We start from the raw sequence: 13441 nt of genomic DNA, 5'->3' as shown, positions 1-13441 counted from the left end.
GGAGTGCGTCAGATACATATAGTATTTAATCACACTGTCTTTCAGTGCAATGAATTTGTCTGTCAATAAAGGCTAGTGGGCAGGGCCAGCTATGTGATTGGCCGCTCGTTCGGTATCAATTACTATTCCTTGTTAACCGCTCATCTTGGACCTAACAGCTAATGCTAAATGTTAGCTGGGTAACAAATGAGTGAGTAAGATCAGACAGCATCAACAATGAAATGATACATGAAACGATACATACAGTGTGTTCTCTCCCAGAATGGGGGTATTCTGTCCTCGCTAGTGTGGTGCGTCGCTCCTAGCTTCTAACTTGACAGATAGCTAACAGTTTCTCCAATGAACACCAATGAAGCGTCTCTTGCGTTTTATGACGTTTACTGGAAACACACTGTGAAACTGCAACACAAACAAACATACGTGTTACAAACAACGTTTGCATTAAAAACACGAATTGCTCAGCAGCTAACAATAGCTAGCGCTTAGCACGCTACTAACGTAACATCGAAGATAACACACACATGCTAGCGCGATTAGCGTCCGAATATTTGCCCTGATAGTAAACAGAAACAAAACAATTAAGGCGCTCCCTAAAGCACATCTAACATATAACAAACATCATACTTACAGACTTTTGCACTTTAGGGACCAAAGAAACAAACTGAAAATGATGGCCTGCCACATAACCAAACTCCGTACTCTCTACTGCCCTTTCAAACTACAGGAAGAAAGAAGGGACAAACCAAACTCAAACTCTTCATGCGGAGCAGCACACTCCCCGCCTGGTATAATATTATACCACTATGTCCCTTTAACCAATAACACAACCTCTGTGATGGGCCTTGAGTACACTTTAGGAGAGTCTCCCTTGACCACTCGCACTTCCACCTTTCGTACTCTGTTGTCTCGTCCTGGAAATGTATTCACAATCACTCCAGTAGGCCATTCATTTCGTTTTGTCTGACTGTCCTTTAAAAGCACGACATCTCCAACTTCCAAGTTTGGTTGAACTTCTCTCCACTTTCTTCTTGATTGTAGCGTAGCAAGATACTCCTGTCGCCACTTTTTCCAAAATGAATTGGCAAGGCATTGCACCTGCTTCCACTGTTTTCTGTGAAGATCTTTGGGATCGAATTCTCCCGGAGGTGCAGGCACTAGGTCCATTTTCTGCGTGAGAAGTGTGCTAGGAGAGAGCACATCTGGCTCATCTGGGTCCGAAGACACAGGAACCAATGGTCGGCCGTTCATTATGGCAACAACTTCTGCCATAAGTGTAATGAGGACTTCATGGGTCAGACTAGGTGTATGTAGCTTGAGCAACATGGCATCTAGAATACGACGAGCTACACCTATCATTCTCTCCCACGCACCCCCCATGTGGGAAGAGTGGGGAGGATTGAACTTCCACGTGCAGCCTTCATTTCGGAGATAAGACTGCAACTCAGGCGCCTCAGTGTTCATCTGTAGCTCCTTGCAAGCTCCAACGAAGTTTGTTCCGCGGTCTGACCGAAACAATTTGGCTGGTCCCCTGATGGCAGTAAATCTCCGAAGAGCATTAATAAAGCTTGATGCTGAGAGAGAGTCCAGCACTTCAATATGTACTGCTCTCGTGCCTAAACAGGTGAACATGATAGCCCAGCGTTTACTTTCCACGGCCCCACTTCTTGTACGACGGATGCAGATGTTCCATGGTCCGAACACATCCAATCCGACATGTGTGAAAGGAGGAGCTTGGGTAAGACGATCGACAGGCAGGTCTGCCATTTTCTGCTGCTGTGTTTTCCCTCTTAGTCTACGACAAGTTATGCACTTATGTATGATACTCGAGACTAATCTCTTTCCTCCAAGGATCCACAGTCCAGCAGATCGTACAGCACCTTCTGTGATGTGTCTGCCTTGATGTGCCACCTGCTCATGGTAGAACCGGACCAATAAAGTAGCTATGTGATGATTCTTTGGTATGACTATAGGATGTCTCTCTTCCCTGGGGACTTCTGCATAAGACACGCGTCCCCCTACCCTCACTAAACCTTCTGTGTCTATGAAGACATTTAGATTTCTTAGGGAACTTTGTTTAGACACTTCCTCTCCTTGAGAGAGATTTCTGATCTCTTCCTTGAATGCTTCCTCTTGCACAGTCTGAATGATCACTATCTTTGCCTGTATCAGATTATTTATTTTTTTTGCATTCCTTTCAGGAATTTTCCGTGACGATCTAAGTGTTTGGATGAGTCTGGCTATAGCATGGGTAAGGATCTTCCAACTGGAAAAGCGTTCAAACCTGTGTGAGCCAAGCAGCGTTGTAACAGCTGTGGTAAGCGTTCAAACCTGTGTGAGCCAAGCAGCGTTGTAACAGCTGTGGTAGTGAATGTTGCAACCACTGGACACAGATCAACATCGGATGATGGCTGAACAAGTTCAAAGGACTCAGGTTGACCTGGAGCCTCTCCATCACCCTTCAGCAAGAAGTCTGGACCTTTCAACCAGGTAGTGTTGCTCAGCAGTGAAGCTGGAACTGGCCGTGTACCATGATCAGCGGGGTTTAGTTCTGTGTTAACAAAATACCACTGTTTTGGGTGCGTTGACTTTCTGATGCGTTCCACTCTATTGGCAACGTATACATAGAATCTCCGACTAGTATTGTTGATGTAACCCAAAACAACTTTACTGTCCGTGTAGAATTTCACCTCATGGATCTCAACATCGAGCTCTTCCATCAACGTGTCGGCCAACTCAACCGCTAGTACCGCCGCACACAGTTCGAGGCGAGGAACGGTATGAGGTTGACGTGGAGCTAATTTGGATTTCCCCATGCAAAATCCTACGTGAATGTGCCCACTATTATCGAAGACTCTGAGGTAGGCTACAGCAGAGATTGCTGAGGTAGAGGCATCCGCAAAGATACACAGCTCCCTTAGCTTGGAGGAATGCAAGGAAGTGTTCACATACTGTCTAGGGATCTGAAGCTTCTCTAGATCCACTAACGAGTCCTTCCATGATCTCCACTGAGCTTCTCTTTCTGAAGGCAATGGAGTGTCCCAGTCTAGGTTGTCTGAACACAGCTCTCTGAGCAATGCTTTGCCTTGCATTGTAATGGGCGCTACAAATCCCAATGGATCGTACAAACTGTTAACAGTTGAAAGAACTCCTCTCCTTGTGAATGGTTTTACTTCTTTAGAAACAATGAAGGTGAAATTGTCATTTTCCAAGTTCCAATTGAGTCCCAAACTCCGTTGCAGTGGCAAGGGTTCTGCACCAAGGTCCAGATCTTTGAGCTCCTTAGCACGTTCCTCAGAAGGAAACGCTTCCATTACTGTGGGACTGTTGGAAGCTATTTTGTGGAGACGGATGTTTGAGTCTGCTAACATTTGTTTTGTTTCTTTCAGGATGCTGATGGCTTTGGTGTCGGTGGGAAAACTGGAAAGACCATCATCGACATAAAAGTTCTTAAATACAAATTGTTTTGCTTCTTTACTATATTCGTCTTGACCTGCGAAGACAGCTCTTCTCAAGCCGTATATGGCGATAGCGGGAGAGGGGCTATTGCCAAACACATGTACAGTCATACGGTATTCTCTGATGGGTTTGTTAGGATCACTGTCTTCAAACCACAGGAAACGCAGAAAGTCTCGGTGGTCTTCTCGAACAACAAAGCAATAGAACATCTGTTCTATGTCTGCTGAAACAGCGACTTGTTCCCTGCGGAAACGAAGGAGAACTCCCAGAAGGGAATTGTTCAAATCAGGGCCAGTCAGCAGGACGTTGTTGAGGGAGATGCCATCATGCCTAGCACTGGAATCAAATACAACACGTATCTGACCTGGTTTATGTGGATGGTAAACGCCAAAGCTTGGTAAGTACCAACATTCTTGGCCTATGTCGAGTGGTGGTGCTGGTTCAGCATGACCTGATTCAAACATCTTCCTCATGAAGGCAAAAAAGTGTTCCTTCATGTCCGGCCTTTTATCGAACATTCGACACAATGCTGTTAAGACTCTTGACTGCTTGACCACGGTTGTTGGGGAGTCTACTCCTTGTTGTTTTGAAAGGCAAGGGGGCTACCCAACTGTTTGTCTCATCTATGAAGACTTCTTTATCCATTATTTCCAAGAAGGCCTTGTCGTCTATTGACATGGCGGGCCTTTCGTCATATGCTGTTCTGCAGAACAGGTCTTTCGTGATACAGTCAGTTTCATCTAAATCGATCATATCAGTAAGGTTTGGAGGACCATTGTTGCATGCCACTGTGTTGGTCCTGTCTTTTACATAGAAACTGTTGTTGCAGGGATTGAAAAGAGAAGTGCGGCCATTATTCAGCACACAGGTCCGATAAACACTGATGTTGGATGGCAAATGGGCTCCTCCTAAGCAGGCGTCTCCTATTATGACCCAACCAAGATCGAGACGCTGCGCGTAAGGAGTGTTGTGTGGGCCATTTCTGTGTTCTCTGACTTTATGAACCCGTGCTATGTCTCGACCGAGAAGAATAAGGATGGCTGCATTTGGGTTTAGAGCTGGTATTTTGTCAGCTATCTTCCTGAGGTGAGGATAGTGCTTTGCCACCTCTGGTGTAGGTATTTCCGACCTGTCGTCTGGGAGCATATCACACTCTATCAGTGTGGGAAGAGGAATAGTGACCTGACCATCTAACGACTCCACAACGAAACCATCAGCTCGTCGTCCTGCTGTTTGCTTAATGCCTGAGCATGTTTTTAGGGTATAAGCTGCAGCATGTGTCTTGACGTTGAAGAGTTCAAAGAAGACTTATTGCTTTGCTCATCAAAAACAACGTAGATCATGATGGCTTTGTCTCTCTGTTTAGATGGATAAACTTTGACTAAACAGATTTTGGAACAGGATCTTGATTTGTTCATAGTCCCACATACCTCTATGCATTTTGATATGACAGCTGGAGGGGCATCATTTATTTGCTCCCCGCCCTGAACTTCTGGGGTTGCCAAGTCCTCCGATTTCCACGGAGGTGGCCCTGGGTGTAATGCAGCAATGTGCTTATTGCTGTTACATTCTCTGCATAGTACATTCACATCACAGTCTTTAGCTTTGTGGTTAGTTGAAGAGCAGCATTTATAGCAAATGTTCTTTTCTTTTAGAAAGGCTTTCCTCCCATCCAGTGATTTATTTCTAAAAGCACGACATTTCTTCAGTGGATGTGGCTTGTCGTGCAGTGGACACTGTTTCTCCGGATCGATGATCCCTTTGTCTGAGGAGCTATAGCTGCCGAATGAATCCGCAGAAATTTCAGTTTTTCTGACGGATACTGGCGCTCTGAGATTAGGCTTGATAAGTTTCTCCATCTTGGATTCACTTGGACCACCAGTAAGAAGTGATGCGAAACTTGGATCGTTCAGAGTTTTGGCGTGGCTGCACACAAACTTTACAAAGAAGGAGAAGGGTGGGTAACCTGTGTGATGCTCCTCTTTGTATCGTGATGCCACTGAGATCCACTTGTCATGTAGATGGTATGGGAGTTTATGAACGATCGGAGTGATGCCTCGAGATGTGTCTAGATACTTAAGACCAGGTAAGAATCCATCTGTGCAGGCTGAGTCCAGCTCCAATAAGAGGTCTCCTAGCTCTCTCAGCTTATGATTTTCTCTGTTTCTAATTTTTGGAAAATCGTCTAATTTCTTTAAGAGTGCATTTTCGATTGCTTCAGTAGACCCGTAGCAGTCTTGTAGCCTTTGCCACACCATACTAACACCTGTTGTTGCATCGTGAATGTGAACCGCTCTTATTCTTTTTGCTTGTTCAGAGGATTTCGGCCCTAGCCATTTGCACAAAAGATCGAGTTCCTCTCTTGGTGTTAAATTCAGGCCTTCAGTGGTATTAAGAAAGGATGCCTTCCAAGCCCAATAATTCTCTGGTTTATCATCAAACGTCAGCAGCCCAGAGCTTACCAGTTCTCTGCGTATTAGATATTTAGCCAGGTCTGTTGTAGCAGATGAACTAGAATCATTTACTCTGAGACTTGGTTGTGGAGGTGACTGGCTGGTGTCGTAAGGCTGAGCTCTGTAGCTAAAGGTGGGTCGACTTGAGTGATGCTGATGTCCATGTAGCTGGCGCGGCCTGGATAAACTTTGGGTGCAACCATGCTCGGGAGAGCTAGTAGAGTAGTGATTTGGAGAATGCCAGACTGGTAGCTCACTGAACTCGTATTCACTGATCTCTCTCGACTCTATGCCTTTCTTTCCCATATGAGATACAGCTGTCTCACCATTGTCAATTCGTGGCTGGTGCGCTGGTGCTATTATGGGTTCTACTGACGTAGAGTCAACTGTTGTTTGTTTGTTGTTGATTGCTATTGGTTCACAGTGTGCGTTCTCCTTTTCCTCGTTTTGAGGACACACGTTCTCTATTTCAGTCTCAGCAGCTGCCTCCAGTACCTCCGCTTCAGCGATGGCTGCTGCAGCTGCTCCTTCCAGCCTTAATGCATGTAAGTTGGCAGCAAGTTCAGTTTTCTTCCTAGCAGCTTCAGCTGCAACCTTTTGTTGCTCCTCTTCAATATAGGCCTGTGCTTTTATCATGTCTGCTTCTCTCTGAGCAAACGATGCTTGTGTCCGTGCGGCCTCTGCCTTTGCCCGTGCTTTCGTTGCTATAACACTAGCTGAAGAACGCTGACTGGAACGTGAGATGCTGGAGCATTGCGACTGTGTTTCCAGCATTTCATCCATATCATCCATCCTGAATGTCATATGCTATTTCCTGTTCAGTTAGCTCTTCTTGGGCTGCCCGTGGGCGTGTAAGTCTTTTCACTATTCTGTCCTCGCTAGTGTGGTGCGTCGCTCCTAGCTTCTAACTTGACAGATAGCTAACAGTTTCTCCAATGAACACCAATGAAGCGTCTCTTGCGTTTTATGACGTTTACTGGAAACACACTGTGAAACTGCAACACAAACAAACATACGTGTTACAAACAACGTTTGCATTAAAAACACGAATTGCTCAGCAGCTAACAATAGCTAGCGCTTAGCACGCTACTAACGTAACATCGAAGATAACACACACATGTTAGCGCGATTAGCGTCCGAATATTTGCCCTGATAGTAAACAGAAACAAAACAATTAAGGCGCTCCCTAAAGCACATCTAACATATAACAAACATCATACTTACAGACTTTTGCACTTTAGGGACCAAAGAAACAAACTGAAAATGATGGCCTGCCACATAACCAAACTCCGTACTCTCTACTGCCCTTTCAAACTACAGGAAGAAAGAAGGGACAAACCAAACTCAAACTCTTCATGCGGAGCAGCACAGGGGGGATATATACGGTACATACATGTATATACGACTGCATATACTTGTATGACTTATAGTCCAGAAAATACAATAATACAGGGGATATTTTATATTCATTACTGCTCAATTAATAATCCAAAATTTTAATGGCAAAACAAACTTAACATTCATTTGCCATCAGTGATAAAGTGTGACCAGTTCCTTCAACTGCAACTACTTCAAAATTAAAGCATACCTTTTTCACCTCATCCATAAAGTTAACGCTGGGTGAAAAGCCAAAATACAGTAGGTTTTGAAGAAAGGAGAAATAATATTTCAAGGGCAAATAATAGACCCAACTGAAGTGAAAGCAGCCATTAGACAAAAGAGACAAGAGAGAGCAAGAGAAAAGGCAAATATCTTTCCAATTATCAGCTCTGGAGCATGTTCTTAAGAGCAAGCTGAAAGGACAGGTTATTAAGCTTTAATGCATCACAGCATAGGAACCATTCAAGGCCTTCTGCCTCATTAGACCTACCACCAGCCTCACAGTGTGCGTATATGCGTGTGCGCTCATGCAAGTACATGTTCACGGTTAAGCACCTCACACACTTCTAAACACTTAAACACTGGTAATGAGAGTGTGAGCGCTGGCTAGTTCGCTTACAGAGGGAATAATTGCAGATTTAGCCAACATGGGTATTTTCATTCCCCTCTATATGTGGGATTAGAGAAAATACAGAAAACAGGAGTCACATTTTCCTAATAAAACCACTCAACAGGAGAGAAAATGCTTTTGGAACCATGCCCAAAGAGTTTATACAATATGTATGAAAGCATTTGATAAATCCTTGAGGAAAAACAGAAAAAAGATTTAATCACATTTTTTGTGGATATAACATTCTTTTCATTAAACACAGAGTGGAGGTCACACTTATAGAAAAACACTATAGTGCAACAATTCATCATTCATTATGGGCCTGATTTCTGACTTCCACTCCTCACCTTATTATTATTATTATTTTCAGAGCAAACAAACAACATGATGAAATTTCTGTAGATAATATATTGCCCTGGTTGTTGTCTGTGAATTACTGTGAAGTGTAGGATGATTCCACAAACAAAACCTGAACTGATTCTCCTTATTGAAATCCACCAGATAATAATGGAGGGTATCCATAAATCTGCCATGACCTTTATAAATAAAATGATCATAAAAATGAAAGGATGGAAGTGGAGAGCACAGAAAGGATGAGGACAGAGGAGTTTCTCTGGAAAGGGAGACAGTGATCAACCTGGGAGGATGCAGAACTTAAATGATTTGGCCCACAAGTGAAGCTACTTGGTGTGCAGGGACTTTTACTCAGCCAGGCACCACCATATGAACACATTAGCAGGACAAAACACTGTGTACCATCCAATCTGAGTCCCTAGGATCAATAAAGAAGTATTGGCTATGCTGCTTCTGCTCAGTCAGCCACTAACTCTCCTTCTGTCCATTCCTGCATCTAGTGATCATTGGCATGTGTGCACACAGTGGCCCTGAGTCTGATGAGGGTGATTTTCTGTAGATGGGATGATTAATGTGCCTGCTCTAAGATGCTGAGTGAGATTGATGCTGCCCACTATCCCCTCCATGCCTAATCTTTCATCCTTACAGTAAATATGACACAATGTCCATATGCACACGAAAACAGGCTGATTAGAAACAGCTTGCAAGCTCTCGTCCCTTTTAATGATTACATCCAAAGGCACTTTCTGTCAAACGGCTGTTTCCCTTAATGAAATTAGCTGATCGCACTATCTGCCTCCTTGGAGCGCAAGGTAAGGCGTTTCCATGGGGGTCACTCAGCTAAGTAACCCTCGTTAAGCAGCTACAATGCAAATAAGATGCAAATGTGGCTAAAATGGAACACTGGTTAATTTGGCCTCCTGACATTGCAAACAGTCACAGGGGGATCCAATGCAAATCACATGCAAATGACAACTGACGGCCTTTGTCTCTATTGGCAAAAGGGTAGGTGCCTGCGGGTTCAGGTTCACGTCTGCTTTTGTCTATGCAAATATTTGATGTATCCAAGTGGAACTAAAGAAAGCAAATACCCACTGGAGAGAGGGTTGGAGTGGTAGAGAAAGTTCACACATTATACACCCACACCGCACAGTCCGGCAGGCGACAGGAAAAACACAACCTCTAACCAAAGAACAAGAGGAAAGCAGACATTATATTCCAACCGCTCCACATTTACCAAAGCCAGGACCCAGCTGTGTGTTATCCAGCAAACCGTGCATTATATATACACTTCTGAGATCCACCCTTACAGTGTAAAGCCCACATATAAATGCAGCAATCTGGCCATAGCTGTATTAACACCTGACAGAAAGGGCATGTAAAGTAAAAGACTTTTGTACAGAGGTCAAACCTTCGTACAGACAATCCCAGAAGACAACGTGACAGAGGAAAATCATTCTCGGTAATGCTCAGTCCATACACCAACCTATAGTATAGATTCCTGCAGACAGGAGCAGTTAATTTATCCTCCTTCTCCAGCCTCTATCAACCATCCACCCAAATGGAAAGTAGCTTGTGGCAGCCTCTATAAAACACATTTTTAAAGATGAACTACCACTTTTCTCCTTTTTGTGTACATTCTCCTGCACTTGTAGTTAGAACACTAGAGGAAAAAAAAAAAAAACTTAATTTGAAGGTCTGTTTCCAATTCCAAGAGCTTCCTTCTTCACGTCCTCATTCTAACAGCAATACATACAACAAATCAACAGGCCGTCCCGATCCAAAGGTACACATTCTGATGCACCTATCTGAACATGGAGGACATAGTGTATCTGTTGCAGTTTTCTGTATACCAGAGCTCAATGGACATTGGTCAGTTGTGTCTTTGGGCCACAGTATAACCTGCAGTAAAGCTATAGTAAACTGTTCATCCCAATAGCCCATGGGCTCTGAAAGCCACCTACCTGAGGTGCTACAGCTAAAGAGTCATCTAAAGGTGAAATTAGATCGTTTGTACTGTACTGAACTTTGCCATTATTAAAACCTCCAATTGCTGACCTTAACTATTGCTACAAAGTGAGAGTAATGAGATAGGTTTTGAGAAAATAATGAATAAAAAATGAAACATTATTTTGTGGTTCTTCCAGAAACAGAGTTGTTGGAGAGTTGTTGAGTCCAAAATACAGGATGCTATTTTACCCTTTTAGCTGTGTTGCACCATCAACCTTCATTCAGCCTCCTGTCAGAGGATAACCTGCTTCACAAAAGAGGAATGGGTTATAAATAAGCATCCAAAGCAATATGATTCTTTATTATTTTATTCTCATTATTAATATGGTTTAATTAAATAAATTAGAACAGGCCACAGATTTCCACTAAAATATACCTTATACAATACTCAGATACAGACATGCCTGCAGGTGCTTTCTGCGTGTACTGCATGGTCATCTGTTGGTCTCTATGTATCTGGAAGGGCGCTTAATGAGACTGCATGGCAAATAAGTACACCTGTGTCTTTGGTATACTCCGCGCTCCATGAGTTATGGGTGATGAATCAAACTACTCCTGTCCTGCCCTCTGACTATTCTTTTCATTCATAAACCCAAAATATTGTAAAGGCAGCCGATTGGCTGGGACGGTGCTACGCAAAAAGACGGCTTGCCCTGGGTAGCCAATGAGAGATGAGTAGTATGCTCTCTCTCCTGCTTTCATGTTCCCTCTTTAACCCTCTCTCATTTTTGTTCTTTCTCTCCCTCTCCCTGCCTCAATGCATTACAGCAACCACAACAACAGCCTGGCTGAAGAGACTACAATGCAGAAACAAGTGTTGTATTTCGGGGAGATGGGAGAGCTGGACAAGAATATCAACTTACCCTTGGAGAATATATCGCTCTTGCCCCGAGTACCTTCTAAACCCCCTGAGGGTCCAAGTATTAAGTGGCGACTTAGGCCTACCTTTCCTTTTATGCCCAGATGGCTGGGCATTTTGTTCAGTACCTCAAAACCTCCAACCGATATGTCACTTACTAGTATGTGACAGGAAAAAGCACTCTAAAAATAAAACTTCATTGACTGATCAGTAGATTGACAGCCATATTGACTGGTCTTTAAGTGAGCCCGCTTTAGACGGGAGTGGGCTGACGTCAGGCTCAACTCAATGTGACTAAAAATTCTTTTTTTTTTTCCATGTGTGAAACTTGGCACAGAGAGGACAAAAACAACAGAAACACACACAAATCAATAAAAGCAGTGATCCAGTGACTCTATGAACTCAGTGTGTGCCACTGTTTGTGGGGAACTGGGTTGACAGGGTTCATGTGGGCTTGTAAGGTACAACACTGCCATCTATAGACACGTCTGGATGCTGCACGTTGTCGATGGATTACATCATCATGTTGAGGGCACTGATGTGTTTTTCTAAGATGCTGAGACTCAGACAAAGAGAAGCAGGGGCAGAGATAGTTGGATGGCATACTGGACCATTAGAGAAGGAAGTGTCAATGAAGTGTATGTTTGTATACATGAAAAGGCATATCAGTGAGTTCACATCAACAGATATTGTCACATTTACATGACTTCAAATGGATAATTCTAACTGCCATATTTTGTGTCTCTATGGTTGTGTACATGTACTGAATTTTTATTACAAATAATACAAATATTTGTATTATTATTTGTAAGATCAAGGATATTATCCTTTTGACAAGCAGCCCGACACCCTAGCTGATTTTGTTTAGATCTATGTACATGACCTCTAGGAATGGTTAACAGGTCAATGCAGTCACTATGTATCAAACCTTTTCCCCGTTAAACTTTTGTTCTTGCTCTGTTTTCAGTTGCGGATAAAATGAAGACAGACTAACTTTTTTGTTTAACTTGTTTTGTCTTTAGAAAAGCATTTTTTTACCTAATAGGTTGACCTCAATTTCTAATTAACAAACTATAATACCTGAAAACTTCGCCAGAATCCATATCTGAAAATCAGTATGGGCATTTGTAGCAACTTTACTTCAATAAGAGCACCACAAGTCAGCATATATCTGTCTTGTGAGATTATGGTGAAAAACTGTAGACATACACAAGGTGATGTTTTGTAGCTTGACGTTCCCTGAGTGAGGTGGGACAGCTTTCAAAAACCTTCCCCACTAATTTATTTTTATAACTTCACAAGTATGTTTGACTTGACAGCCAAACAGGTTAGGTGCTATAACAATAACCAATTCACAGAATGAGATGGGTAACACTTTGTCACATAGTTTCAAAACATCACAACCTTATTGAATGAAAGATTCTGTGTGATCATACTGCCTCCTAGTGTTTCCACATACATACTGTAAGGAAGAGGGTAAAACTAATTTAGAGTGTTATCAGAAAATGGGATTTTTACTGATATAGTACAGCATAGTGAACTGGTTGGCCACCAAATACAGAACAGAACATGATGTTCTTTTCATGTAGCAGGCCAGTTACAGAGGAAACCTCAAGCTGCTACATCTTGGCATGTAGTGTAGGATCTAAAGAGAAAGCAGCACATATTGGCACTGCAACACTGCAAGCTGTAATATCCGGTCAACGACTTACATCATCTTTGCAATTGCAACTGGTAGACTGCCAATGAATATGACTACCACAGTAAAATACATTAATCAAGTAGTGCAATCAAAAGAACAATGATACCATAAATGCCATGAACCAAAAAAATTAGATATTATTATAGTTAATTCACTTGCATATGTACTATTCAAAAACAGCTAGGTAGAGAAGCACTTTCTTTACTGCTTGCCAGATTAAGAAAAAGATTTCAGATTTCCTAATTTTATGGGCACTTGTCAAGATTTAACTTGAATGTTTCACAAGAAAAAGGAATTTCACAAACTTGTATGATAACCACAGCTACTTAAATCAGTGCTAGATCTTTGTTACAAAAACACATTTTCTTCAAACATTTTTACACGATTCAGCACTTTAAATGTTAAATAATACAGTTTAATGCAGAAGGTATCTGTATCTTAGAGAGATGAGGTGACCAGTGAAACACTATTTCGATCTTGTAGCATGATCAAATGCAACATTAATACTGCAGTGTGAGAGTACTAGAAAATCTGTGAGGAATAATGCAGAAAGAAGCTAACCCTGCAACTCTGAACATAAATATACCAATATTTTGAGGAATGGGACTGACTTTATG

At 42.5% G+C, this 13441-nt stretch overlaps 1 protein-coding gene across 1 annotated transcript; it reads right to left on the bottom strand.

Moving 5' to 3' along the window:
• Positions 1 to 767: 767 nt before the first annotated feature.
• LOC113126589 (uncharacterized) lies at positions 768 to 2197 on the bottom strand. Its single transcript, XM_026300683.2, has one exon. It carries the CDS (start codon positions 1762 to 1764, stop codon positions 802 to 804), a length of 963 nt encoding a protein of 320 aa, XP_026156468.1. The 5' UTR covers positions 1765 to 2197; the 3' UTR covers positions 768 to 801.
• Positions 2198 to 13441: the final 11244 nt, after the last annotated feature.

The sequence above is a fragment of the Mastacembelus armatus genome, chromosome 11 (assembly GCF_900324485.2).
Source record: "Mastacembelus armatus chromosome 11, fMasArm1.2, whole genome shotgun sequence".
NCBI classification, from domain to species: Eukaryota; Metazoa; Chordata; class Actinopteri; order Synbranchiformes; family Mastacembelidae; genus Mastacembelus; species Mastacembelus armatus.
Note: the sequence above shows the minus strand (reverse complement) of the source record. Positions and strands in the feature narration are given on the sequence as shown.